General features: G+C 34.0%; 1 protein-coding gene and 2 long non-coding RNA genes across 7 annotated transcripts in view; 2 read left to right on the top strand and 1 right to left on the bottom strand.

Moving 5' to 3' along the window:
* Positions 1 to 1,642, top strand: part of LOC137637497 (uncharacterized) — a 5,456-nt gene extending 3,814 nt beyond the window's left edge. Inside the window, exon 2 of the long non-coding RNA XR_011043670.1 lies at positions 1 to 1,642. This exon is cut by the window's left edge and continues 208 nt beyond it. This is a non-coding gene — a long non-coding RNA (uncharacterized lncRNA).
* Positions 1,643 to 8,917: 7,275 nt separating this feature from the next.
* On the bottom strand, positions 8,918 to 17,738 carry LOC137637498 (uncharacterized). 5 transcript variants are annotated; one of them, XR_011043672.1, is made up of 4 exons: positions 16,926 to 17,738; positions 12,550 to 13,636; positions 9,612 to 12,515; positions 8,918 to 9,566 (listed from the first exon to the last, which is right to left on the bottom strand). It is a non-coding gene; the product is annotated as an uncharacterized lncRNA (long non-coding RNA). The 5 variants fall into 5 exon arrangements; XR_011043675.1 differs by having other exon boundaries at positions 9,612 to 13,187; positions 13,220 to 13,636; XR_011043673.1 differs by having other exon boundaries at positions 9,612 to 13,636; positions 16,926 to 17,080; positions 17,589 to 17,738.
* A 7,238-nt stretch (positions 17,739 to 24,976) lies between these two features.
* LOC137637499 (golgin subfamily A member 6-like protein 7) overlaps positions 24,977 to 27,500 on the top strand; it is a 7,781-nt gene continuing 5,257 nt past the window's right edge. The window contains exon 1 of the mRNA XM_068369671.1: positions 24,977 to 24,982. Within this exon, the coding sequence (XP_068225772.1) occupies positions 24,977 to 24,982 (6 nt within the window). The remainder of the gene's footprint in view (positions 24,983 to 27,500) is intronic.

The following is a 27,500-nucleotide window of genomic DNA, read 5'->3' as shown; positions in this document are numbered from 1 at the left end:
ATTTACTTTCAACCAGTCGTATTTTAGTCTTAAAAATTTGATTAATTTATTTGATTTAAGCATTATTCAGTCCGATCTTAGTACTTCATATGGTCAAAATTTTCAAAATTGGTTTTTATGGCATGAACATTTGAAATATTTTCCGTTTGCAGCTCTGAAAGAATTTAAAGTTTTGATATTTAAGCTTTTCGAACATTTAAGACCATCTGATTATTCCTACCCTAAGAGCAAGGAGATAATTTTAAGTTTTTTAAGTTTGTTCAAACCTACAAGGAACCAGATTGATATGAGCTTCAGATATTGATAGTAATTGTTTTTTTGTTTTTTGTTTTTACTTAATAAGGTTAGTAATTAACTAAGCAGAAAGATATAAGTTAAAGCCTCAGTTTTGTAGTCATGAAAATTAATCAGAGAATAGAGTTTTTCTCTAGATCAGAAATGTCAAACTTATGATCCGCGGGCCAAATGTGGCCCTCGAAATGACTAGATTTTTCAATTATATAATGGTTATAATTGAGGAAAATTTAACTAACTGTTAAAGTGAACCTAAATGTATTTTTTGGCAAACTAGGATGACCTGCAAAAAAAAAAAAAAAAAAAAAAAATTAGTCTTGCCAATAAATAATTACCAAATCTTTGATGGTCCTCGAGACCATAGTCATGTGCATAATTGTCCCTCGAAAGGATTTGAGTTTGACATTCCTGTTCTGGAGTGTTAAGTCAAGGAGTAATATCTGTGAATTTATGTAGCTATTTTAAACAATTTATCAGTACGTGTGACTGCTGGGTTAGTAGCTTTGTGCTTTACACACTAACTTCTAAAACCTATTATATGCATTGTTTGAAATTCTCGGAACTGTAACTTCAAACCATTTCTTTAATTATTCTTCTACTTTTTTAACTCATCCGATTTAGATTTTGTTTATAGTTTATTTTAAAGTTTAAATAGATCTAATTTTATTTTGAGATTAGCTTATTTTTGTAATATTACTTTTATAAATACTATTCAATAACTTTTTGTTGGTCTAACTAATGTCTGGAGAGTTCGTGATGTCGAAGTTGGTTTCCATATTCAAAGACATTCAAAATAGGCAAAAACCTTTTTTAGTTTTAACTTGAAACATCTATATCCCTCTTCTAATGTACAAGCATTGACCTCATAGCTACCTTTATTTAGATAATTGCTGGCTAAAACTTATACCATCTGTCCCTGTACTGTAGTACAAGCATTGAGGCCATAGCTATCTTTATTGAAATGTTTGCTAAAGAGAATCATGTCAAATCTATCTATCTGATTCAGTAAAAAATTGACTAAGTTTCTGCATGAGATTAGTCTTTTAGTGTTTTCATTCATAATTTTATAGTTTAAAACCTTTGTCAGTCCGTAATATAGCTTTAAAATTGAGCGTATCTTATTTTGAGAATTTTTGATATGCAATACCATAAGCCAGTGAGAATTAAAGTAAAGTTGTTTTAGATTATCAAGCCATTTTGAAATCCTGTTTACGCAATCGTATCTGATGGAAAACTGTTCGGTTACTGATATTATTCTCTCTCTCTCTCTCTCTCTCTCTCTCTCTCTCTCTCTCTCTCTCTCTCTCTCTCTCTCTCTCTCTCTCTCTCTCTCTCTCTCTCTCTCTCTCTCTCTCGGTAATATAAAACTCAGTTTTTCAGTTAGTTCCCGTTCTGTTGAAGAAAAGATATTTTATATGATGTATTTTAATTTCAGTAAAGAAAAGACGGTATTTTTGCTCATCATTCCCCACACTTTTCTTCTCAGAAGTTAATTTTAAGAGACACTTTATTAAATTTTTTAAAGAAACATCCTTTGTGGAACATTACTGCAGTCACAGGTAATATCCTTGTTCAAAATAGCAGAGAAATTGTCCTAAACTTGATGTTCTTGGAGTTGTTAGTTTTGGATAGTAAGCCTTAGAATGACTGCACTGTTTTTGCTAAAAAATGACTGATTTTAAGCAATGCTTTCATTCTAGATATTACATGTAATGACCTTAATCAATCATGTGATCTGCTGCCCATCAATAGTTGCCTAATGTAGGTCAAATGACTTGATGGAAAGACTTAATGACACAAGAAAGAATAAAGCTTCAGTTTAGGTATCTGGGAATAAATTGTTAAATTCTTCATTTTTTTAAAGGTTTTAAGTTAGGATTGATTTATAGATTAATAGCTGAGTTATAAGATAAGAGGATAGGTAGATAGAAAATGTTAAGAACTATTATCAGATTGATTATAGATTTTTAAGGAAAGTTGTTGGATTTAAGGTCCAGGAAATAATATTTATGTAATAACTCTAGATTCTAAAATCGTAAAGAACGCATTGATTGAAAGATTTAAGGAAAGAGTAGTTATAAAACTAAAACCATATTAAAAGAAGGGTTTAATGGTATTGAAGGAGTAGATAAGGCGTTAATGAAGTATGTAAAAAAGGTGAAGTACAGAAAAATTTTAGTTTTAAATTAAAAAAGTTAAGACATTTATTGAATGTTAGCATGATGAATTTAGGTAAATCTTTTGATTGTAGTTAAGCTAATTATCTAAATGGGACTTCATATGAATGATTGTAAAGCAAATGCAGATGTTTATCTGGACAGGAATTTGAGATAAAAAGTTCAGGGACAAGTTTCAATGAATTTTGTGTTTATAAATGACTTGAATAATTTGTTAATGAGACTGAAGGGGATAGTTTATAGAGTTATTCTAGAAAGACAGACTAAAGTTAAGACATATCTCTTGGTAGTCTTTTTGAAAGTTTTACAGAAATTATTTTGAGTGATCAAATAGTTTAGATTTAACTTAAATTTCATCTTATTGGAAAGGGTAGCTTTCAAAATGTTTCCTTGGCTGGACCAAAATTTTCAAAATTGAAGGAAAAGTTGAATTAGGTTTTTTAAGCGCTTGAAACACTAGTGATTAACCTAGAATTAGTTCTGAAAACGCTCTTGTTTAAAACTTCTATTTCCCTTGTGGTGGAAACCAAATCATTCAGACATTGCTTAAAATCAACATCATGATAAATTGTGAAAACTGTTTTACTTTGCACTTTCAGTTGTTATTCTAAGATGGTATAGATTCAAGAAAATTGAGTCAGGCAACTGGTTGTTATATGACAATTGATGCATATCAGTTTTGATTAATATTTCAACTTTTGTAAATTGCTATCGGGTATTTTCTTAATACTCCAAATGTATTGTCTGCTTCTGCATTGTTTCTAACTTCTCTTTATATATTGCTTCTGTATCTCCTATCCATACATTACTACTATATCTTCTATTTATACATTACTACTGTATCTTCTGTTTAATATTTCCTACTGTATAATGTATTTTTTTTTATCTGAAAATACACCTGTTTTATAATGAAAAACGCAGAAAAGACATTAGCCATGTAAAAAACGAGAGATATCTTCTATATATACAATACTATTGTATCTGGTTTAAAAATTGCTACTGTATTTTCTAATTTTTCCATGGAAATACATTTGTTTTTATGATGAAAAACGCAGAAAAATCATTAGCCATGTAGAGTGCAAGAGAATTGTAATCGTTAAGTAAAATACATTATAGAAGACATAAAAGAAAATCCATGGCTTAGCCTTGAATGTCTTTAGATGTCTTCTATAATGTATTTTACTTAACGATTACAATTCTCTTGCACTCTACATGGCTAATGATTTTTCTGCATTTTTCATTATAAAAACAAATGTATTTCCATGGAAAAATTAGAAAATACAGTAGCAATTTTTAAACCAGATACAATAGTATTGTATATATAGAAGATACAGTAGTATTGTATATATAGAAGATACAGTAGTAATGTATAAAATAGAAGATACAGTAATAATGTATGAATAGAAGATACAGTAGTAATGTGTAGGAAAGAGGTAAAACTTTGACTAGTTTTGTAAAATCTGTTAATGTTTATATCTATGAAGCAAGTTCTGAATAAAATAAATAAAAACTTTATTATTAATTTTCATTACATCCATATTAAACAAAAGAATATATTGAACAAAATAATAATAAAAAAAAATCATAAAAAAAAATCCAATAACCTGGAGTGTTCTCCTTAATCTAACGTTCATATGACTGAGTGTTCTCCCCAGTCGTCCCCCTCCCTCTTCTGGTATCGGTAAAATGCCTTCATTCTCTCTCCTCTGAAAGACCAGAGACCTCATGAAGTATAAAACCTTGCTTTTAACTATGATAAACCACAAGTGTTCTTTTATAAGACTGGTTTATTCCCTTCTAATGTACAGAGCTCGTTCACTCTTCCACTGGTATTATGAGAGAAATATTGTATGTCTCTTGGTATATTAGTATTATCAAAATGAGGACTATTTACTATGGTATTCATGTTTAATCCAATTCTCAGTGTCTATTCATTCCTGATAACTCTAAGTCTTGTGATAACAACTCATTTTAGCCTCAAATTCAGTTATTTTAAAATTTATAAGTTACTTTAACTGTGGGTTTAAGCATAGTCGACTAAGAGTCGACTATTATTTTGTTAGTTTTAAAGTTTATAAATAATGAATTAAGAAAAACAAAGAGATTTCTTTCAAGTCTTTTATTGTAGAAGATTGCTTGCCATACACAGTACAGGTTTCAATACACTTAATAGCAATATTAAGTATATATATGAATACACTACAAAGTCAATTACAAACTATATCAAATTCTTTAACCCCGTTTTCTAATAAACTCAACCAACGATAATCATAGAAAACGGATATTTCAGATCCCATAATATGGGATCCTAAAGTAATACGTTATCTTTGATTTTTCTGAGCATTGGAATGAGTTTGAAGTTAAAAATTTGAGATTACAAGCGCCATGATTGTGTAAATTAGTTAGTTTTTAATAAAAAAAAAAGAGAAGGAAATGGAAAGCCCACCAAGGCCCACCCCTTCCCACCTGGTAACAAAAGATTAATTAGGCATTTTGTTTTTGAACGAACAAAGTCACCAGGCCCTTGAATGCTTTCCATTTCCTTCTCTTTTGAAATGTTTTATTGAAAATCTTAGACATTAATGCAATGATTATGAATTAAACATGCCAGGAATATTATGGTTTTTCAAGATAATGTTATAGTATTCTAATTTAAATTTTTACATTTTTAAGGCTGAACCTTTAAGGAATGATAGAGCAAGGGGATTTCTTTTCAAATTAAATTTTCGTTTAGAAACTATCATTACGTGAAAACATGGGTGGAGGGAGTGGAGACCTCATCAGTCTCATAGTGCAATTCCACCACAATCGATTACTCCAGAAACCTTTTGCTCTCCCAAAAGTAGACAGGAACCACAACTGCCCAAAGGCATCTCTCATCCGTCCCATTTCATGTTCATGATTGAGTCAGGTAAAGGAGAAGACACGTGCAAACCACTGCCCTGACTATCCTTACTACTCCTCCTAGCAGATAGGCAGATCGGACCGAAGTACACATTAACCTTGCACGTGGACCACAAAAGTCAATCCAGTTCCATGTGTAATACATTCTCAAATATGACCCATTTTGAAAGCTACGTGGAGAGATAAAAGCTAAATAACCCTTAATCCTAACAGTGGGCCTACCTACAAAGCTGAAACCCCCTTAAACTAACAGTGGGCCTACATACAAAGCTGAACACCCCTTAAACTAACTGTAAGCCTGCCCACAAAGCTTAATAACCCTTAAAACTAACAGTAAACCTACCTACAAAGCTGGATTTCCCTTAAACTAACAGTAGGTCACCCTACAAAGCTGAATAACCCTTAAACCAACAGTAGGCCTACCTAAAAAGCTAAACCACCCCTAAACTAACAGTAGGCCTCCATACAAAGCTGAATAACCCTTAAACCAACAGTAGGCCTACCTAAAAAGCTGAACAGCCCTTAAACTAACTGTAGGCCTCCCTACTAAGCGTAGCACCCTTTCAACTAACAATAGGCCTCCCTACAAAGCTGAAAAACCCTTAAACTAACAGTAGGTATATCTACAGATATTAAAACCCCTTAAACTAACGGTAGGCCTGCCTACAAAGCTGTTGCTAATGACCAAACAGATATTTTACCTCAGTGTCACATTGCCTAGTATATATTCCTTTCATACAGAAACACCTGCTAATCGATAAGTAGGCCTACTTGGTGAAAATTAGTCTACAGTATGAGACCTACATACATACATACATACATACACACTACCCAGCCCTGAATAAATTCTATTGATATTACCTGCTCTTGATCATCTTTTATTAAACCATAAACTATGGACAAACTTAAGGAGATTTTGAATTATTCGGAATCATCCTCTTTTATATGAATACTTTTAAGTCAGTCTACCTTTAATGGAATATCTTTGGCATTATAAACTTCGTATTTACGATCTTAATAGTTAGATTTTTTTCTTTTTAATAAATTTGTTAAATTAGTTATTTTGAAAAGTATTAAGGGAAATAAATATAATTTCAATTTGAGTATCAGAAATTCATCATAAAATTAATGTCAAATATAAAACTTAGGGAATTGAATGATATTAGGCCATTATATGGTTTGAAAAGATTATTAGCAATGTAAAAACATCTATGAATATGATAATATTCCTCTTTAACTGTTAAATTCTTCGTAAAGTTAAGGATATTGGAAAATCTCCAGTTACTCTGGATGTGGCCCAACTGGTTGGCTTCTAACCAAAATATCTGCATTTGGACTATCATGAATACTGAAGATAATTGAAATTTGATTTGAAAAAAAAATTAATCCTAGTCTTGCAAATTGTCTGTATGTCAATGGCACGAACTAAAGCCTTTATTCCTTCATAAGAATGAATTCCTTTTATTAAAAGAAACTCTGGAAATAATCAGAATTATAAAGGATCTTATACAATAAGGTATTATTTATAAATTTCTTTGATTATGGCAAAAGCACAAGACTAAAACTTGTCCCTTAGAAACGAATTGTGTGAAAAAAAAAACCTTAAGCTTGTCCTTCATATTAAAAAAAAGAATATTTCTATAACTGCATATCTAAGACTCAATACTTTGCCTATCGCCTTATCTTAATGTGGCCACGTAAGATATTATAAGAGATTTTTAAAATAACGTTATCTAATTTTGCCAATCTATAGATAGAAACAGTTATAATACAAAAAGCTGGTAAAGTGAGCAACTGATTAAGCTACTATTGAAAACAAATCTTTAGATTTAATCTTAAATGATTTCATGCAAAGACAATTGAAATTACTTTGAATTGATTAACCAGTGGATTTGATTTTTCATATATGTTTTCAATTACTCATTAACGAAAATCTTTAAACCCTACGATTCAAGTATGAAATAAATTTAGGCACCTGAATTATTTAGATTATTCTCAATAAGCTTTGATTTGAAATTCCCGTTTGGCCAGTTATGCAAAGAAAACTAATATTGTCCTTCGTGAAATAAAATGAATCTTTAAGAGCTGCCTACTAAACAAAGTTTACCCTATTTTCAATATTTAAACTCTCAATCTCCTATTATTTAATATAAATCTAGATTAAATTTTTGCTGTTAACCTAGGGTATAGACACTTGCTAACCTTAATTTAACCCAAGAGAAACTAATCTAAGTGTCTAAGATAACCTTTACACAGATCTATTAAAATCAACACCCAATTAAACTAACTTTCACTAAAGAATACATAAGTATGAAATTATAACTCCTTTCTATGGACTAGATCCTCCTCGTAACACTTACACCAGACATCATCCAACCACTCGTTCATTGCTTGTTACAAATATACAGATGTACAAGGAATGCATTGTCCTGCTTCAATTAATTCCTGAATTCAATGTGAAGATTTAATTCCTAAGTGGCAGAGCAGCAACGTGAGTGGTGCACTCTCAGAGCTTACTGTCATGAAACAATCATGATAATTACATTCAAAAACTTTTGCGTAGTTACATAGTGACAAACTGACCTTTTTTCTTGTACTGTGCTATCAAGTTACTTTAAGATTACGGTAATATCTACATTAAAATTAATGCAAGTGCGGACATTTGAAAAATTGGACTGTACTCTATTTTGAGAAAACTAATTCCTCTTAAATAATCTTTACTAAATTTTTGGTGAAGAAAATTCCGCCGATTACTGTGTTAAATAAATTTAATTCAACCAATTGAAATTCAAGACTTTCCAAGCAAATCAGTAAAGGTTTTCTGTACTTCACATCTATATGAAAAGATTGAAACGCTCAACATAAGTCGAAAAAGTTGCAAATACCAAATAAAGAATAAGTGGCCAATTGATATGTAATTGAAACGCTAGGTACATGAAATCTTCAAGACATTAAAATCGCTAAAAAACTGATTTTTCAGGATTTTTTCTTATAGTACTTACATAAATTCTGATAAAGTGCTTTGAAGATTATTAGACATACGTCTAGTTTTACCTTACCTTAAGTAACTATAAATTTACTCAATATAAACGTAAAGTTTCACTCACAAAAAATCAATAGTTTGTGACGTTAATTTAAGTATATTAGCATTTAAACGTAAGGGACTCTAGTATAAGCAGATGAGAGTTTATCAAAGCTTTTAGTTAATTTACCAGTTTTTGGCTTTAGTTGTCTGGAAAGATTAGCGTAGAACTTATAATCGCATTAGACGTAAACAACTTAAACTGTCAAGTCAAATCTCGTGTCATTAAAATTAAAAGAAATTGGCGAGTTATATAGTTTATTACAATATAACACCAATGCTCTGAATTGAAACTTTGTACAAGCTTCAGAGGCTTGTCAGATTTTGTCTAAATTTTCCAAATTGCAATGTTTCCTTACATAAAAAGAAGAAGATAACTTCAGAGCAGGTACTTTTTGTAAATTACTACACAAGATACATTCCTGTACATCAGTAATAACAGACGTACATAAAATCAGTTTGGACCCCTTTGCCAAATCATGCATAAATCTTAGACATAACCAAGAGCAGATTAAACTCAATGAAATTGAAGCCATATGATTCAACTTTGTATAAACATCCCCTAAACTAGGTCACCTGATCCTGAATTACACAAACAAGGACTTTATTAATGGCTTAATTCTCCTAATCAACATTGGCAGTAACTTCCAACCACAAAAGCTAACAAACTATACCAACAACAATATACTCAAGAATGTATTACACACACTTCTTCTAAAATGACTACAGCAGTTCTTTATCCCTCCTTTATGTCATGAACAGAAACAGTAGGAATCAGATATCTTGGGACATTTATAATCCCAGCTGGACCCCTTTTCAGAGAGCTCGGGTATCTCAGTGTAATGGAAAGCACTGGGATGCAAGACTTGAAAATGTCAACACTTTTTTAAGTTTAAAACTAAATTAATTATTTCCAACCTTTTCATTTTCATTGACAGATAAAATTGAAACATTACAGTTACTAATTTTACATTAACATTGAAAACTCAACATTCTTGGGCATTTTAAGTCACTCTCTTGACAGAAATTTGTTCACAACTCAATTTACACAATACATGACAAATTTGATTTAGTTTGAAACTACATTATAGTGTATACATAACAGAAACCTATTCAATATATTACAATCTCCTACAATTCAAGATAACAGAAACCTATTCAATATGATATTACAATCTCCTACAATTCAAGATTAAAGATTTTTAAAAAGTTTTAAACTAAATTTCAAAAAATTTTAAAAGTATAAAACATCAAAAAATTTAAAATCATTTGAGGCTTTAAAGATCCTTCAACCTTACTGAATTATTATCATGACTAGAATTGACAAGACAGAATCTACCCTGACAAGATTTCAGGGAAATCAAATTGGACTGAACATGTTCACCATAGCACACAGTCTAGCATTTTGACAATACAGCATAACCGAGTTAACAGTCTACTTCTCTCATTAAACCAGCAAAAGAATGAACGAGTTCCGTACATGAGAAGCTCATAAACAGCCTAAATGAACAGTGGTTCCAGTTAAAAGCAAGATATATACTTCATGGGCCCTCTGGCCTTTCAGTGGTGAGGGATATGGCAAATACTGATACCAGAAGAGGAAGGGGGACAGATGGGGATGAAGGCTGAGTCATATGAACGTTCCCTTTCTTTTTTTAAATCTTTCCAAATTGGGAGAGGGTAGGATCAAGGAGGGGGAATGGGAGTTCTGAAACTTTAGTTAAGTATTAGAGTGAACAATCTGCGTAATTTTCAAAATTCAACGTTAATTTCAAGGTATGTTCATGTAGCTTAAGAGAAGATGAAGAATATCACTAATATTAGCCAAAGCCCTACCATTTCACACACTCACATACTAGCCATCACACTCCTAGCACTACTAGCCATTTCACATCAAAGTCTTCCTAGCCATTTCACATCAAAGTCTTCCTAGCCATTTCACAGTAACCCATTGCCTACTAGCCATTTCACTTATAGTCTTCCAAGCTCTTTCACACCACACTCCTAGCCATTTCACAGTGACTAAAGGCCTTCTAGCCCTTTCACACCGGTCTTCCAAGCCATTTCACAGTAACCCATTGCCTCCTAGCCACTTCCTTTTAGTCTTCCAAGCTCTTTCACACCCCACTTCTAGCCATTTTACAGTGCCCAAAGGTCTCCTGGCCATTTTTTCACCACACTCCTAGCCATTTCACAGTGCCCAAAGGCCTCCTAGCCCTTTCACACCAGTCTTCCAAGCCATTTCACACCACACTCCTAGTCATTTCACAGTGACCAAAGACCTCCTAGCCATTTCACATCAGTTTTTCAAGCCATTTCACACCACACTCCTAGCCCTTTCACAATGACCAAAGGCTTCCAAGCCATTTTACACCACACTCCTAGCCATTTCACAGTGCCCAAAGGCCTCCTAGCCATTTTACACCAGTCTTCCAAGCCATTTCACACCACACTCCTAGCCATTTCATCGAGACCAAAAGCCTCCTAGCCATTTCACACTACACTCCTAGTCATTTCACACCACACTCCTAGCCATTTCACATACCAAAAGCCTCCTAGTCATTTCACACCACACTCCTAGCCATTTCACATACCAAAAGCCTCCTAGACATATCACACCAGTCTTCCAAGCCATTTCACACCAGTCTTCCAAGCCATTTCACAGTGACCAAGGCTCTCCTAGCCATTTCACACCAAAGCCTTCCTCGCCATTTCACACTGAAGTCCTCATAGCCCTTTCAAACCAAAGCCCTCCTAATCATCTCGTCTGCCAATGATCACCTAAAGCTATTTACTATTCAGTATTATCCAGCAATGTTCAAATCCTACTTTAATTCTTAGTATTTAAATCAGCCCTCTGACCTTCCCAAAAGCACAAAGTTTTAGAACCATCTTTCTTAACCTTAAATCTAAGCTCCTCTAACAATATCTAATTCAAAACTGAAAGAAATGTACAGTAACCTTTTCTTTTACCTATATTATATACCTTTTTATTCCATTCTAAGTATACTCCTAGAATCATCTATAAACTACTCTAGACACCATATTGAGAGAGAGAGAGAGAGAGAGAGAGAGAGAGAGACTTTGGATTTATAACAAGGGGATGTAGGATGGACATTTCATCAAATACTAAATCTTACAAAATTAAGAATAAAAAGTTGGATAAGATTTTTTACTAATTAGAGACATCAAAATATTTACTCTAGAATTTTTAAATATAGGACCAATAGCGTATTTAAACTTTAGATTGCTTCAAATAAAGTTATTAGTTATTATCCTTTATAAAATTTAAGATACAATGTGGGAGATCAACTATCCAAGGTAAACTATTGAAACTTGAAAGTTTTGTGTTAAGGAACCTTAAGCTTATAGGACAGAAAGAAAAATTGAAAAGGCTAAACACGAACACACCTTGAAATAAGCATTTAAAGCAGTTCAATTTAAATGACAACAAATAAATTAACTATGCAAATTAAAACCTCATTTCTCTCAACTGAAAGTTTTGGCACTGGATAAATCAGTAATCTTATAAAACCTATTAATTCCTAACACAATAACATGTCCCATTCCATTGGATCAAATATGTAAATTCTGAAGATATCACTTGACTAAAATTTAATCTAAACAGCCCAGCCTCTATCTGAAATATCCCACCCTCTACCAGAGAGAACTCCTACCTGAAACAGCCCACACTCTACTTGAAAGAACTCCTAGCTGGAAGAACTCCTACATGACATATCCCAGCCTCTACCTGAAAGAAATCCTACCTGAAATTACTCTTACCTGAAATTACCCCAACCTGAAATATTCCAACATCTACCTGAAATAGCTTACCCTCTACTGAAAGAACTCCTACCTGAAATAACTCCTACTTGACATATCCCAGCCTCTACGAGAAATAACTAGTACCTGAAATAACTCCTACCTGAAATAACTCCTAACTGAAACATCCCAACATCTAACTGAAATAGCCTGCCTTCTACTGATAAAACTCCTACCTGAAATAACTCCTATTTGATATATTCTAACTTAGAGAAATAACTCCTACCTGAAAAAAACTCCTACCTGAAAAAACTCCTACCTGAAAAAAACTCCTACCTGAAAAAAACTCCTACTTGACATATCCAGCCTCAACGAGAAATAACTCGTACCTGAAATAACTACCTGAAACATCCAAGCATCTAACTGAAATAGCCTGCCTTCTACTGAAAAAACTCCTACCTGAAAAAAACTCCTACCTGAAAAAAACTCCTACCTGAAAAAAACTCCTACCTGAAAAAAACTCCTACCTGAAAAAAACTCCTACCTGAAAAAAACTCCTACCTGAAAAAAACTCCTACCTGAAATAACTCCTACCTGAAACATCCCAGCATCTACCTGAAATAGCTTACCCTCTACTGAAAGAACTCCTACCTGAAAGAACTCCTACCTGAAAGAACTCCTACCTGAAATTACTCCTACCTGAAATAGCTCCTACCTGAAATATCCCAGCATCTAACTGAAATAACTCCTACCTGAAATAACTCCTACCTGAAATAACTCCTACCTGAAGTAGCCTGTCCTCTACTGAAAGAACTCGTACCTGAAATAACCTGCCCTCTACTGAAAGAACTCGTACCTGAAATGACTGCTACTTGAAATAGCTCACCTTCTACCTGGAAGAACTCCTACCTGGAAGAACTCCTACCTCAAAGAACTTCTAAATAACTCCTACCTGAATTAACTCCTACCTGAATTAACTCCTACCTGAATTAACTCCTACCTCACGCAAGATTGCAAACTTGGCTATTGACACTGTTTTAAAAAGGCCTAAATTGATTCACAACCAAATTTAAGTCACCACCTATTCATTAAAACAATTACTAATGGGAATTTAATTATAAAAACTAAATTCATGAAACTGAAAATGAAAGAATTTAGGTAAATTAGTAAGCTAACAATATAACTTTGCACATTGTCCAAGGCTTCATACTTGAACTAGATACTTAAATTCTTATTTCTAAAAACTAATTTAAATAGAGGCATTCCTACAAATGCCCCAAAAGGTGTTCTAGAAGTTCCACTTGATCTTCTCCCACTGAAGAATTTTACCAGGAGAGTCGACTGATCCTGGATAGTCAATGTTCATCATCCTTTTGGTTCAATGATTTGAAGCATCCAAGAAGGAGGCCACATCAACCTGAAAGACGAAAGTGTTAATAGGAACTCTCAGAAAATTACTAATCAAGATTTATAACAAATTTAGTACAGTTTTTAGTAATTTTCTAGCAATAATATTTGTTTAATAAATAACTTCAATCGAAAAAAAATTAGGATATCTTAAGCCCCCAAAAGTAGGATATTTTAAGCCCCCAAAAGTAGGATATTTTAAGCCCCCAAAAGTAGGAAATTTTAAGCCCCCAAAAGTAGGATATTTCAAGTCCCCCAAAAGTAGGATATTTTAAGCCCCCAAAAGTAAAAAAATTTAAGCCCCCAAAAGTAGGATATTTCAAGTCCCCCAAAAGTAGGATATTTCAAGTCCCCCAAAAGTAGGATATTTCAAGTCCCCCAAAAGTAGGATATTTCAAGTCCCCCAAAATTAGGATATTTTAAGCCCCCAAAAGTAGGATATTTCAAGTCCCCCAAAAGTAGGATATTTCAAGTCCCCCAAAATTAGGATATTTTAAGCCCCCAAAAGTAGGAAATTTTAAGCCCCCAAAAGTAGGATATTTCAAGTCCCCCAAAAGTAGGATATTTTAAGCCCCCAAAAGTAGGATATTTTAAGCCCCCAAAAGTAGGATATTTCAAGTCCCCCAAAAGTAGGATATTTTAAGCCTCCAAAAGTAGGATATTTCAAGTCCCCCAAAAGTAGGATATTTCAAGTCCCCCAAAAGTAGGATATTTCAAGTCCCCCAAAATTAGGATATTTTAAGCCCCCAAAAGTAAAAAAATCTAAGCCCCCAAAAGTAGGATATTTCAAGTCCCCCAAAATTAGGATATTTTAAGCCCCCAAAAGTAGGAAATTTTAAGCCCCCAAAAGTAGGATATTTCAAGTCCCCCAAAAGTATGATATTTTAAGCCTCCAAAAGTAGGAAAGTTTAAGCCCCCAAAAGTAGGATATTTCAAGTCCCCCAAAAGTATGATATTTTAAGCCTCCAAAAGTAGGAAAGTTTAAGCCCCCAAAAGTAGGATATTTCAAGTCCCCCAAAAGTAGGATATTTCAAGTCCCCCAAAAGTAGGATATTTTAATCCTCCAAAAGTAGGAAATTTTAAGCCCCAAAAGTAGGATAGTTTAAGCCCCCAAAAGTAGGATATTTCAAGTCCCCCAAAAGTAGGATATTTTAAGCCTCCAAAAGTAGGAAATTTTAAGCCCCCAAAAGTAGGATATTTCAAGTCCCCCAAAAGTAGGATATTTTAAGCCTCCAAAAGTAGGAAAGTTTAAGCCCCCAAAAGTAGGATATTTCAAGTCCCCCAAAAGTAGGATATTTTAAGCCTCCAAAAGTAGGAAATTTTAAGCCCCCAAAAGTAGGATATTTCAAGTCCCCCAAAAGTAGGATATTTTAAGCCCCCAAAAGTAGGATATTTTAAGCCCCCAAAAGTAGGAAATTTTAAGCCCCCAAAAGTAGGATATTTCAAGTCCCCCAAAAGTAGGATATTTTAAGCCTCCAAAAGTAGGAAAGTTTAAGCCCCCAAAAGTAAGGATATTTCAAATCCCCAAAAGTAGGATATTTTAAGCCTCCAAATGTAGGATATTTTAAGCCCCCAAAAGTAGGAAATTTTAAGCCCCCCAAAGTAGGATATTTCAAGTCTCCCAAAAGTAGGATATTTAAGCCTCCAAAAGTAGGAAATTTTAAGCCCCCAAAAGTAGGATATTTTAAGCCCCCCCCCCCAAAGTAAGATATTTTAAACCCTCAAAAAGTAAGATATTTTAAGCCCCCAAAAATAAGATATTTTAAACCCCCAAAAGTAGGATATCTTAAGCCCCCAAAAGTAGGATGTTTTAAGCCCCTAAAAGTAAGATATTTTAAGCCCCAAAAAGTAAGATATTTTAAGCCCCGAAAAGTGAGATATTTTAAACCCCAAAAGTAAGATATTTTAAGTCTTCAAAAGTAAGATATATTAAGCCTCCAAAAGTAGGATATTTTAAGCCGCCAAAAGTAAGATATTTTAAGTCTCCAAAAGTAAGATATTTTAAACCTCCAAAAGTAGGATATTTTAAGCCCCCAAAAGTAAGACATTTTAAACCCCTAAAGTAGGATATTTTAAGCCCCCAAAAGTAAGATATTTTAAACCCTAAAAGTAAGATGTTTCAAGTCTCCAAAAGTAAGATATTTTAAGCCCCAAAAGAAAGATATTTTAAGCCCAAAAAATTAAGATATTTTAAGCCTCCAAGAGTAAGACATTTAAAACCCCAAAAGTAAGATATTTTAAGTCTCCAAAATTAAGATAGTCTAAGCCCCAAAAGAAAGATATTTTAAGCCCCCAAAAGTAAGATATTTTAAGCCCCAAAAGAAAGTTGTTTTAAACCCCAAAAATTAAGATATTTCAAGCCCCCAAAAGTAAGAAATTTTAAACCCCTAAAGTAAGATATTTCAAGTCTCCAAACGTAAGATATTTTAGACTCCAAAAGTAGGATATTTTAAGCCCCCAAAAGTAGGATATTTTAAGCACCCAAAGGCAAGATATTCCAAGCTCCAAAATGATTAGGATGATTTAAGCAACAAAAACTATGATATTCTAAAGACCAAAATATTTTGATAATTTGGTGAAGAAATTAGAATATTTCAGGAGCCCCCCCCCCAAAAAAAATCTAGGATACTTTAAGAACTAATAAAAAGATGTGCTCGAGTTCCTATGTAAAGTTTTCAACAGTAAATTCACACAATTACGAGTAGAAAATCTTTTGCTAAACAAAAATTAAACTGGGTTGAATTAATATCTACAGTGCACCACACATGGCGCACTGATATCACTCCCCACTCACAATAAGAATTCCACTTGTTAACTGATTTACAGCTTCACACACTAACCTGTGAACTTTTGCCAAAATCAGGTTCATTTAAGTTTTTTATCTAAATGGTTTATTTTAAGTAACTGACCTATCTCACAACCAAACAGAAAAATAGAACTAAACTCTAAACTTACTCGAGTTTAAAACAAGTTTTATAATAAAAAAAAAAAAACATTAATTTAATGTAAGCTTTCCAACTGACGGGATTTACTAAAAAGGAAAACCACCCAGCAAAAAATATGTATTATTCCTTGATCTAATACAGTTTGAAGGATCCTATCACTGAAATTTTAATCTAAAGACTACACCACTAGAAAAAAAAATTAATCTCATAGAATGGAAAACCAATACCTACAAATACATTTCTTCAATAGCAGACATTTACTCAATCTAGTCCAGTCTAACCTAACTCTAGCACTCAATGCTACAAAATCTAACCTAGGCTCTGAAAAGCAGACAACTTTCATACTAAACTTACCATCCAAACGAAGTTAACAGAATGAAATTATTGAACATATCATACTTCATCTCGGCTCATACGGAAGACAGGATATCAAAGACCTTTTTCCACTTCTTGAACATCAACGTCTGCATCTCCTTCAGGCTTCAGTGCGCATGAATGCCATAAGCAAACTGGAACAAAATTGGGAAGAGTTGAAAAAGGACATTTCCACAGAATTTTTGCTTTTACCTATTGTACGTAACTAATTTTTCCTAAAATAATTTTGCCAAAAAGTGAACTTAAGTTTGTTGTCCAAAAATTAGGTAAGTATTATTCAATGTCTATATGGAGATGTAGAATTAAACTATACTTTCATTTGAATTTTTCTTTATACAAAAATGCTTTAATTTAATCAAAGCTTGCCATCTACCAGGAATTAGTAAAAGGAAAAATAAACATGAATCAAAACAAATTTATGATATTTTGATCAAACATAGCTTAAGAGAATCCTACGAGGCCTATCACTAAATGGAACATCAATATAATGATTTCAAATATCTGTTATTTACTCATCATAACCTGATATTGTTCTGTACGTGATTGAGGAACTTCATACCAGCACTAAATGCCCCCAAATCTAACCTGTCTTCTAAAAAGCATAGAACCTAAAAACAATTTCACTATTCAAACGAAGTTTACATAATCAGTTCATCTTTGATGGCGTCATACTTAACTTGGTTCAAACAGATGACAAAGGAGTCAAGATCTTGCAATTTCTCAACTTGTTGCATCACAGCCTTTGTGTTCCCTTTCAGTCCTCAGTGTCACAAGCAAACTGGAGTACAAATCTGGAAAGAATTGAACAGGACATTTTAGCAACATTTTCACTTTTTCCTACTTCTAAACTTAAACAAAATTGTCCCCAAATTAGTTTAAGATTCATTCAAGGCTTAAGACACTTATTACTAGTTGACTATCTAATGTTAACAGCTGAGTGTATTGCCAGGCATAAAAAAAAAATTATTTAGTTATAAGATATCCATGATAGCCCTAACAAATACAAGAGATTTATTTGTTGAACAAGTCACAATTCATTGGTTGTATTAATCAAATTGTCAAAAAACACCACACCTCAAACTATTGGCCACAAATGACAGGGAACTAGTACACAGGAACATACCAGCTGAAGAGATTTTTGCCTTACTTTACTAGTTAAAATTTAAGTAAAATTTCACAAATAACAGATTGTTATACTACAGTATATTAGTTATAGTTATAGACTGTGACTGCAGAAGTGGGTTCATATTTCATAACATGTATCCCTGGAGTGAACGAATTGGAGGAACAAAAACGAGACGTCAAGTAAACCTATCTGGAAAAAAAACTACGATTGACTACAAAAGCTTTTTGGTGGGAAGTGTGTGGTTCATACTTCTAAGCAAATCTAGTAACGTTAGGCGGTCCTGGGATTACTAAAGAAATCGATATATCATGCTATATAAAGCCAATGCTTGGCTGCAAGAATTGTTAAACTCATACCTGCAGTAATTCATGTGGCATTTTGAGAAGTTATTTCCTTTAAACTATCACCTAAAGATCCTCTCTCTCAGGGTTGCGGATCTTCAGGTGAGAAAATTTGGGGTGAGGGACCTTCAAGTGATCCAAAAATCAAATAAACTTTACCTTTAGTTGTAAGTTCGGCTAATGAAAATCTGTCTCTTTCTAAAACCAAACAAATAACTTTGGACAACCGCTAAACGATTCTCCGGCTTCCCTGGTATTGAACTACACTGGACAAGTGCACTTGTCATTTTCTGTTATGTTATAATGACGTCATAACGACGTCACTCCAGAAGTAAGGAAAACAGACTATGATAAGGCCTGTGTTAATTCCGGAATTGACTATTGAAACTCGGTCTGTTATAATCTCAAATGACAGCTTAAAATATTATAAAACATAATTAACATAGCAGCGTGATTGATAAAAAGGTGTCCCACCTCGAGAAAAGATCGCGCCTATACTTATTGAATAACATTGGCTGCCTAATAAAGCTGGAAGAGAGTCTGTGCAATGACTCATTAAGTTATCAGAACTGGACGTCCAAAATATCTAAGAGAATAGTTAGATAGTTTCGAGTTAATGGAACCAAGATATATGTCAATTTCGTTTGGTCGCTGCAACCCCACCATCTTTGTGAGCTAAGGATAGGGGGTTTGGGAGAGCCTATAGGTCTATCTGGTGAGTCATCAACACCCATTGCCTGGCCCTCCTTGGTCCTAGCTTGGGTGGAGAGGGGGCTTGGGCGCTGATCATATGTACATATGGTTAATCTCTAGGGCATTGTCCCGCTCGAAAGGAAAATGCCACTGTCCCTAGCCTCTGCCATTCATGATCGGCATTTAAACCTTTAAACTTTTACTGTAGATTCTACAGCTTTCAAATGAGCGGTCCCATGACTATACAATAAGCTCCCACTAGACATTCGAAAGACTGAAGATATTAAGGCTTTCAAAAAGAAACTGAAGACTTTTTCGTTTCCCGAGTGCTTCGATAATATGTGGATTTGACAATAAACACGGAAAACGATGTATGATACGATAAATACCTAATATGACAAACAGATCTTGTAGGTCCTGCAGGGCTCAAGTGTTCCTCTGTGTGATAGGACCATGAAAACAGCCCTTAAATTAAAGTAAGTAACCTAATATATCAATATGGTTAAGCAAACTATGTATATTTGCTTCGAGCTAATACACTTAGTAAATAAATAAAAAGGTCGTAGCACAATTCAATAAACGTGGGGCCTATTAAGAGCACAGAAGCTAAATTTGGGGTAACAATATTTTTTTCTCGACTGTTAAGTTATGTAATGTACATAAATTTGATTCATAATTTATAACTAAAAAAAAATTTCCTTTTCACAAATACTGACCACTCCTAAGCAACCCCCCCCCCCCCACACACACAAGAAGCCACCCACAGCACCCCTCACCCCTATGGGGTTACAGCGGCTCATACCTTGTTGCAAATACGTTGCAACTTATGATAATCAACAAATAACTAAGCACGCAAGATGCATTCAAACTTGATAGGAGTTGGTACATACATACATACATACGTACATACATACGTACATACATACAAAAAAAATTTTTCTTAATAAGTTACATGAATAAGAATAAATTCGACAAAATTTCTCTCCCAATTCCCTCTATGAGATGGAACACAATTGAACTCTCAAAAGACTAAAAAACAAGTCTCCACTGAAGGGTGAAAATGAACATACAAGTGCCAAACCAGAAGAGCAAATCGTTTAAATCAGGAAGGACACACTTAGAAGAACTGGGTCCTGGTCTCAATCATGGACACAAATTCGTAGTTCGCAGATCATCAACCAAGATTTTGTGTACTGAAGAAACTCCTTTATTACTTGTAACCAGTTTTGCTTCACAAATCAATGACGAAAGTAATTAACACATGAAAGTATTTATCGTGCTTTTGGACATTCAAAACAAAACAAAAAAGTAAGTTAAAACAATCACTTTACAATTAGGTAACACCGAAGACGTGTTTCTCCGTCATCCCACCTTGAACAAAACTGCAAGTAACGACCTTTGCTTGGCAGACCGAAAACGAAGACGAGGAACTAATAGTACTTATAATAAGTTATGCCATAACTAATGAGGTTATTACAGTTGTTTGTCGACTGCATTGTGAACAATTTAACTAATATAATTATTTCATTCAAATGAATTTGATCAGCGATGGTGTTTTAGGGAAAAAATCGTTTACTCGAATAGGTTTAGCTTCGTGTTTTAGCAAATATTTTCTTAGAGAGAGAGAGAGAGAGAGAGAGAGAGAGAGAGAGAGAATGTGGCAACATGGCTTCACAATAATTCCATCATGCAATTATAAATACGTGGGCAGCCCCTCTCTCTCTCTCTCTCCTCTCTCTCTCTCTCTCTCTCTCATAGGACGAACAGCTTTTTAGAAGAATTGGCTCTTAACTACCAAATTAATCAACCAATATAGCCGAAAACTGTATAGAAAACTAATGGGATATTTTGGACCATTTGAAATCGAGAATAAACCACCAGTAGGACTGAAGGATATCGACTGCAAAAGGATTTAAATCCACATGACTGGGAGGATTGCTAGTAGAATACCTAAAGGGGGTCACCATAGCAAATTCTTAGAAAAGGGTAATTTTGAGATAAGTAGTCATGATGAGGTCACCTCTGTGTGTTGAAAGGTAACAATACACAAGCGAGAGTTACAAGGAGTTACAAGGATTTTGGATGTTTCTAAAGACTTTTTAGTCCATCCGTGGAGATTCCCTTGCTCTTTGGTAGAGTGATTTAGTTCAAGTATTTAAAAAGTTCTTATGATCTTACCTAACTTATTCTTGAACTCGTTTACCCAAGTGTTACTGTTTACTACATCCACTGGAAGTCTGAGAGAGAGAGAGAGAGAGAGAGAGAGAGAGAGAGAGAGAGAGAGAGAGAGATTTAATCTGTTAAGTAAGAAATTCCAAGCCTATCACTGCTTTACATTGAAGGGCCACGTTCACAAGCCAAACAAGCAAAACACAAAAGCACTAGGTACAGTCACGTTCAATCGAATCCTATTCGACTAAACACGATTAATCCTAAAGTCACAAAGATGCCAATAATTGATATCATGGTCCACACCAGGCTCCTAGAAGTCTGGTTCTCATCAAAACCTTACCTTACGTAACCTGCACACAGCGTTGAGACAATTGAACTCACTTGACCGAAGATACAGCTAATTATATTTCCCCTGATGTATTTGAAGACAATTTGCCCTTAAGCTATGAAAGGGAAAAAGTCGATTACTATCGATGTACTGTAAATGTTAAGAAATGACTCAACTGAGGTATGAATTTAATAATAATATTCCTAATTAATCTTTTGGTGCTGATCATTGCTACTTCTCTCCACCCAATACCCAAACACAAACCAGTTTGAATTCATTAATAAATTCTTGCTAACCTAGTACGATTCTGCAACCAACAAAGGGAAAATAACAGTAAATATCTCAATGAAAATAAAAAGGAAATAAATTCAAAATCTGAATCAATAGCATTAAAAGTTCACCTATACGAGAGGCTATTTACATTCGCCAGTACGGGCTAGAGTCTACAGCTCTAACCAAACTCTGAACCATAAAGGTTTAAAGGTCGCTCATGAATGGCAGAGGCAAGGGACAGTGACATTGCCCTAGCAATCGCGACAATGCCCTAGAGACTGACCATATATCATATGATCAGCACCCAAACCTCCTCTCCACCCAAGCTAGGACCAGGGAGGGCCAGGCAGTGGCTGCTGATTACTCGGCAGATAGACCTATAGGCTCTCCCCCTAAACCCCGAAATTTAGCTCGCAAGGATGGTAAGGTGCAGACACTAATGGCACTAACGATTCTGAGCTAGACTCGAACTCCCGTCTGGCAAACACCAGACAGGGACGTTACCAATGAGGCCACAACAACCAGAAAAAAATCCTTATCATAAAGCAGGCAAATCATGTTTTAGGAAATGCTACGATCATTGCATGATCATCAACACATCTCAGATAGCCTACATTAGCTGGAAAAATAAACACTTATTTTAGAATGTGTCTCCAAAACGGCTATCTCCAATAAAGAGTAACACTACTGCAGGGTGTCACTGCTATCTACCACAATTGGGGAGCCAATGCTTAGGTACGAACACTTATGATTACTTTTGTACCATATTGCCAAATGTAAAAATTAAATTCACGAAGTACCTCAATATCTGTATACAGCCAATTTTGTACGTAGTTGGATCAAAATTATAACATACTATAACAAATGAAGCCGTGTCTTGTCCACTGCAGAAAAAGGGCCTCAGACATATCAATTCATGTCTGGGGTTTAGCCATTTTTCATGGTGAGAGATTTTGGTCTGATAGCTCACTGAAAACCAACCTAGTATGGGTGGCCCTGACCAGTACAGCTTTGCTCATCATGGCGATACGCAAACTCTTTAACCACGTCAGGGTATCTCCACTCAGAAAGGGTATAACTGTTATAACATCTCAACAAAGACTTTCAGAATTAAAACTCTACAGAAAAACTGGTACTTCATAGCTACCCTTAGAAAAGTCAAAATACTTTCGTTTTTGATTATTGTAGATCAAAAATATATTTTATTACACAGACAATACTTTAAGGTCAAGTATCAAACATTTTATAAACAGATTTACCACGACCGTAAAATTAAAAATCTAAACTAGTTTAAGATGAAATGATGTACACAAAGATTTTATAGTCACGCCTTCGATTAAAATCATATTAAAAAACAATTTAAAAAACAATGACAACGAGTTGGCCCGTCTTCTTAACGAAGATCTTGCAAATTGTTGAAGACCAATTTTGCCTGACTGGTCGGAAAACAGACTAGAGAAACTCGCCTCAACTTACAGTCGAGTGTAATCCTTAACTAATGCTTTGATAACACCTGCCCACTAGTGAAGGATAGAAAAATATTGATGGTGGTTTAATACAAATTAAGTCTTATCAATAAAGGCTTTCCAAAGAATGTTTTCTCAATCAGATTTACACAAGAAATTCGTCCTAACTTATTACGATTCTTCCAGAATCAACATATGAAAACTAATAGTAAATATGTCATTGCAAATAGGGCGAGGATAAATGCTAAACCTAAATAATACCTATTTCAAAATGAAAGCATTTGACAATAAACACGAAATGTGTGATGTGCAAAATACCTTAGAATGTACACGATAAACTGACCTTGTAGTCCCTGCAGTGCCTAGGGGTCCTCTGTATGTGACAGGGCTAGTAAAACGGCCCTTTAAATAAAGTTCATTTATGGGCCCAACTGTATGAGTAGCTCTTTATAGTAGCTGGTTAAACAGATGAATGTTTTGTGTGTGTGTGTGTGTGGGGGGGGGGGGGGGGCATATGAGCAAGTTGAGCAATTCATACAAGGCTGCCCATGTTACCTAGAAACACAAGCATGATTTAACTAAGATGTAATTTTGAAATCTTTCCTAAATAGTTACTTTAAATAAAGATTGCCATATTAGTATGATGTCCCAGCCAATGTTCAACCATTTTGAGTCGTTCCTAGGGCTTTCGTGTGACGTTGAAGGGATTACCTCAGAAATTAACTAAAATTTCGAAAAATTATCTTAGATACTGAAAAAAAACTCAACACGTAAAAGAAAATATAGCATGATTAACGAAAGCCTTTAAAGAAAATTAGATAGATAATTGGGTGGAAGGGAGGGAGGGAGGGATAAGGTGTATGGATTTGTCACATTTTTTTTTTTTACTGTGTGCCTGAGGAGTATGTCAATTTGAAATTGAAAGCAGTAATGTTTACAGAAAAAGGGTGTTAAGAGAAAAATTACTTTAAAACGATTGAAATTTCTTCAAAATTTAGAAGGCTCAAAGTTCAGATTACCTTAAAATTACCTTGAAATACCATTACTTTGGAAATGTCATTAAATCAAACAAAATTACTCAGAGGTAATTACCTTGAAAATGGGAGCACTGATCCCTCTTTACTACATTGTCAAATGTGAACAATCAATTCGTTAGATTAGAATCATAATTGTTGTAGCATATGCACTCATTCTATAATGGCTAAAAAACAGAAGCACTGATCTTTTATAACCAACCTTTAAGTAAAAGTATTTTTGTTGCTAATTATTACAGTGTTATTGTCCCGCCCTCTGTGAGCGACTAGACCAATGTCTCCCACCATCAGCAATCCACATTTGGCCAACCTGAAACCTGGCCAAACCCCAGATATGAATTGACTTGTCTGAGGCCTTTGTCCTTCAGTGGACTAGAAATGTCTGCATTTGTTGTTGTTATTTTTGTTGTATAAGTTATAATCATAATCCAATTAAGTACAAATTCAATAGTGCACAGATACTTAGGTACTTAATAAAGTGATTTTTCACATTTGGCAATATGGTACAAAACAAATCAAAAGTCACGCCTTCGATTCAAGTTACTTGATGACAAGGTTTTTTTTAATCAAAATTATAATGTCACCAGCAATTCCCCCATGAAGGTAAAGATCATTTAGTAACAATGCAAAACGAAATTCAACTTTTTACCTTAATACTAAACGAAGACTGTTGGTATTAATTACTAAATAAGGTTTCCCATTTTCAGATTAAAAATGGCCTTTCTTTCAAATTCACTGATACCGAGTAGACCAGCCCTCTTAAACGAAGAAGAAATATACAGAAAACCAGTTCTGTCTGGTTGGTCGAAAAAACAGGCAAGGAACCCATCTCCCTTACAGTAAGAATTAATAAGTCATTACTAATGAGGTAATTATAGTCGTTCGCTAAAGGAATATGAGAAAAAAAATATGAGAGTTTCATACGAAATAAATCTTTTCTATAAAGGTATTCCTAAGAATATACCTCAAAAACTTTAATAAAAAACCGTGTTCCTAGTTGTGCTTTTACCACGGTAATTTCCTACTTTAATCTAAACTTAAATTTCAATGTATTGGTGGTATGTAGCCCCTCAAAGATCAAAACTAAGCCTCTTCTTCTACCAAACACTTGTGTAAGTGCATGTGTTGTGGTTACGTAATCTAAACTTACAAATTATCTATATCTTGGGAAACATTTCAGGATACTTAATATTTCAGTGGATTTGATGCTTACTGCCTTCAAGTATTAATTGAGAGAGAGAGAGAGAGAGAGAGAGAGAGAGAGAGAGAGAGAGAGAGAGAGAGAGAGAGAGAGAGAGAGAGAGAGTGAGTGTGTGTGTCTGTGAGTAGCCTAATTGGCAGGCGTGGGTGATACAGCTAGTTGTTAAACTAATCTTAAGTGAGAATAATTGTTTCTTAAAGAAAAATAACTGTAGTTTATATATTTATCTCAAGGCTTGTATGCATTTGTATTCAAATGGATATGGGTATATTTATACAGCATGTATATATCAAATTATAAAGAATTCATTTTTTGTATTAATAGAATAACGACTCTATGAGAATGTTGAGTTGTTCACTGAATTATATTTTTGGTCAACAAACGACTAACTTTCCAACATACACCACATGAAACTCTCAGTTCCTAATGAAACTTTTCAATGAAAATAATTTGCCCAAATTACACAGTTTCCACAATATCTATTCAACACCATCACATTCACAATTTTGAAATATGAAAAAAAAATATATCTAATAAAATTTCTTACCAGATTAAATTAAAACATGCGATTAAAACAGTTGTGTATTATATTAAATAAAATATTGAGCAGACTTTACGATACAACAATATTTCAATCACGGGAACAAAAAATCAATAGAAAGTATATATTATCGACATTTGATTTGGATTATAAAATCTAGGCCTACGGCTATAGGCATTGGTAAAATCCCCATTCATTTTACAGTAACAACTACAATTATAGGTGATTACTGTGTGCCTAATTAGAACTCGAACCACACAGCTACAATTATACACCATCCTATTATTGATTAAAAAATTAACGCCACATCTGGAAACGATCTCATTTAATAACCACCACACGCTAAGGCAGCCATTTTGGGGAACGTCTTTTATAAAAAAATTTCTTTGCCAATGAAAAACCCTTAAAGAAATTCGATGGTTTACTATTCACATGGAAATCTACAACACCTATAATATATTCGAATCTCCAGTATTTTGAGTAATAAAATATCAACGAGAACGTTATAGAAACAAGAAAACATTGTAAAGTATGTCCCTCCTTCCCATTACAGCCTTCATTGTTCACACAATCACAAGTTAAAAGACAAGTCTTCTTTCTTCCTCTCTCTGTGTCTGGGAGTATGAACCTTCTTCTACTGTCTACACTGTCAGGGACATCCCTAGACGGTCCCTAAAAGTTCCCTAAATCAGAATTATTTTCTCCAGGTAGTCTCCAACAAAAATTGAACCTGTAGCTTACTAAATACTGTACTATGTATTCCTGTATCTTCTGTGATTATAATGTATTCTGTATTTCCTTTTTAATTATGGTAGTGTTTTACAGTTACCAGACATATGAGAATTCCCACACTCGATTTCACCAAATCCTCTAAATATTCCGAGATTTGGGGACAAATTCTCAAAAAATTGTCCCCCTGGTTAAAGAATTGCTTCAACCAATCACAGACCATCACAGTCTGCGTTTTATAGCCTTTCCATCAGCTAAAATTGTAGCATTTTGCTTAGGATATATTCAATCACTCTTCTAATAGATTAATTCAATTATAATAGGAGCTCATAAGATATTAGTATGAATATAATTTAATATTTAATTGATATACAGTATACGAGTGAAATGTATAAGCAAGGTACCCCTGGATCAGCGGGCTTAAGAAAAGAAAACGATACAACTTTTGTTTTAAAGAAAACGTTATTTTAAGGGGGGGCTATAATATATTTAACCACCACGAAAAAACTCATTTTTCCTTTCGTTATAAAGTCATCTTCGCATATTTATGAGTTTAATGCCTTTAGGAATATTAACTCCCATAGTTTCTACAACTGGACAATATAAAATTCGTAAGATTTACTTGAGAATAATAAAAATATCGCCATAAA

This window comes from Palaemon carinicauda, unplaced genomic scaffold (genome assembly GCF_036898095.1).
Source record: "Palaemon carinicauda isolate YSFRI2023 unplaced genomic scaffold, ASM3689809v2 scaffold8, whole genome shotgun sequence".
NCBI classification, from domain to species: domain Eukaryota; kingdom Metazoa; phylum Arthropoda; class Malacostraca; order Decapoda; family Palaemonidae; genus Palaemon; species Palaemon carinicauda.
Note: the sequence above shows the minus strand (reverse complement) of the source record. Positions and strands in the feature narration are given on the sequence as shown.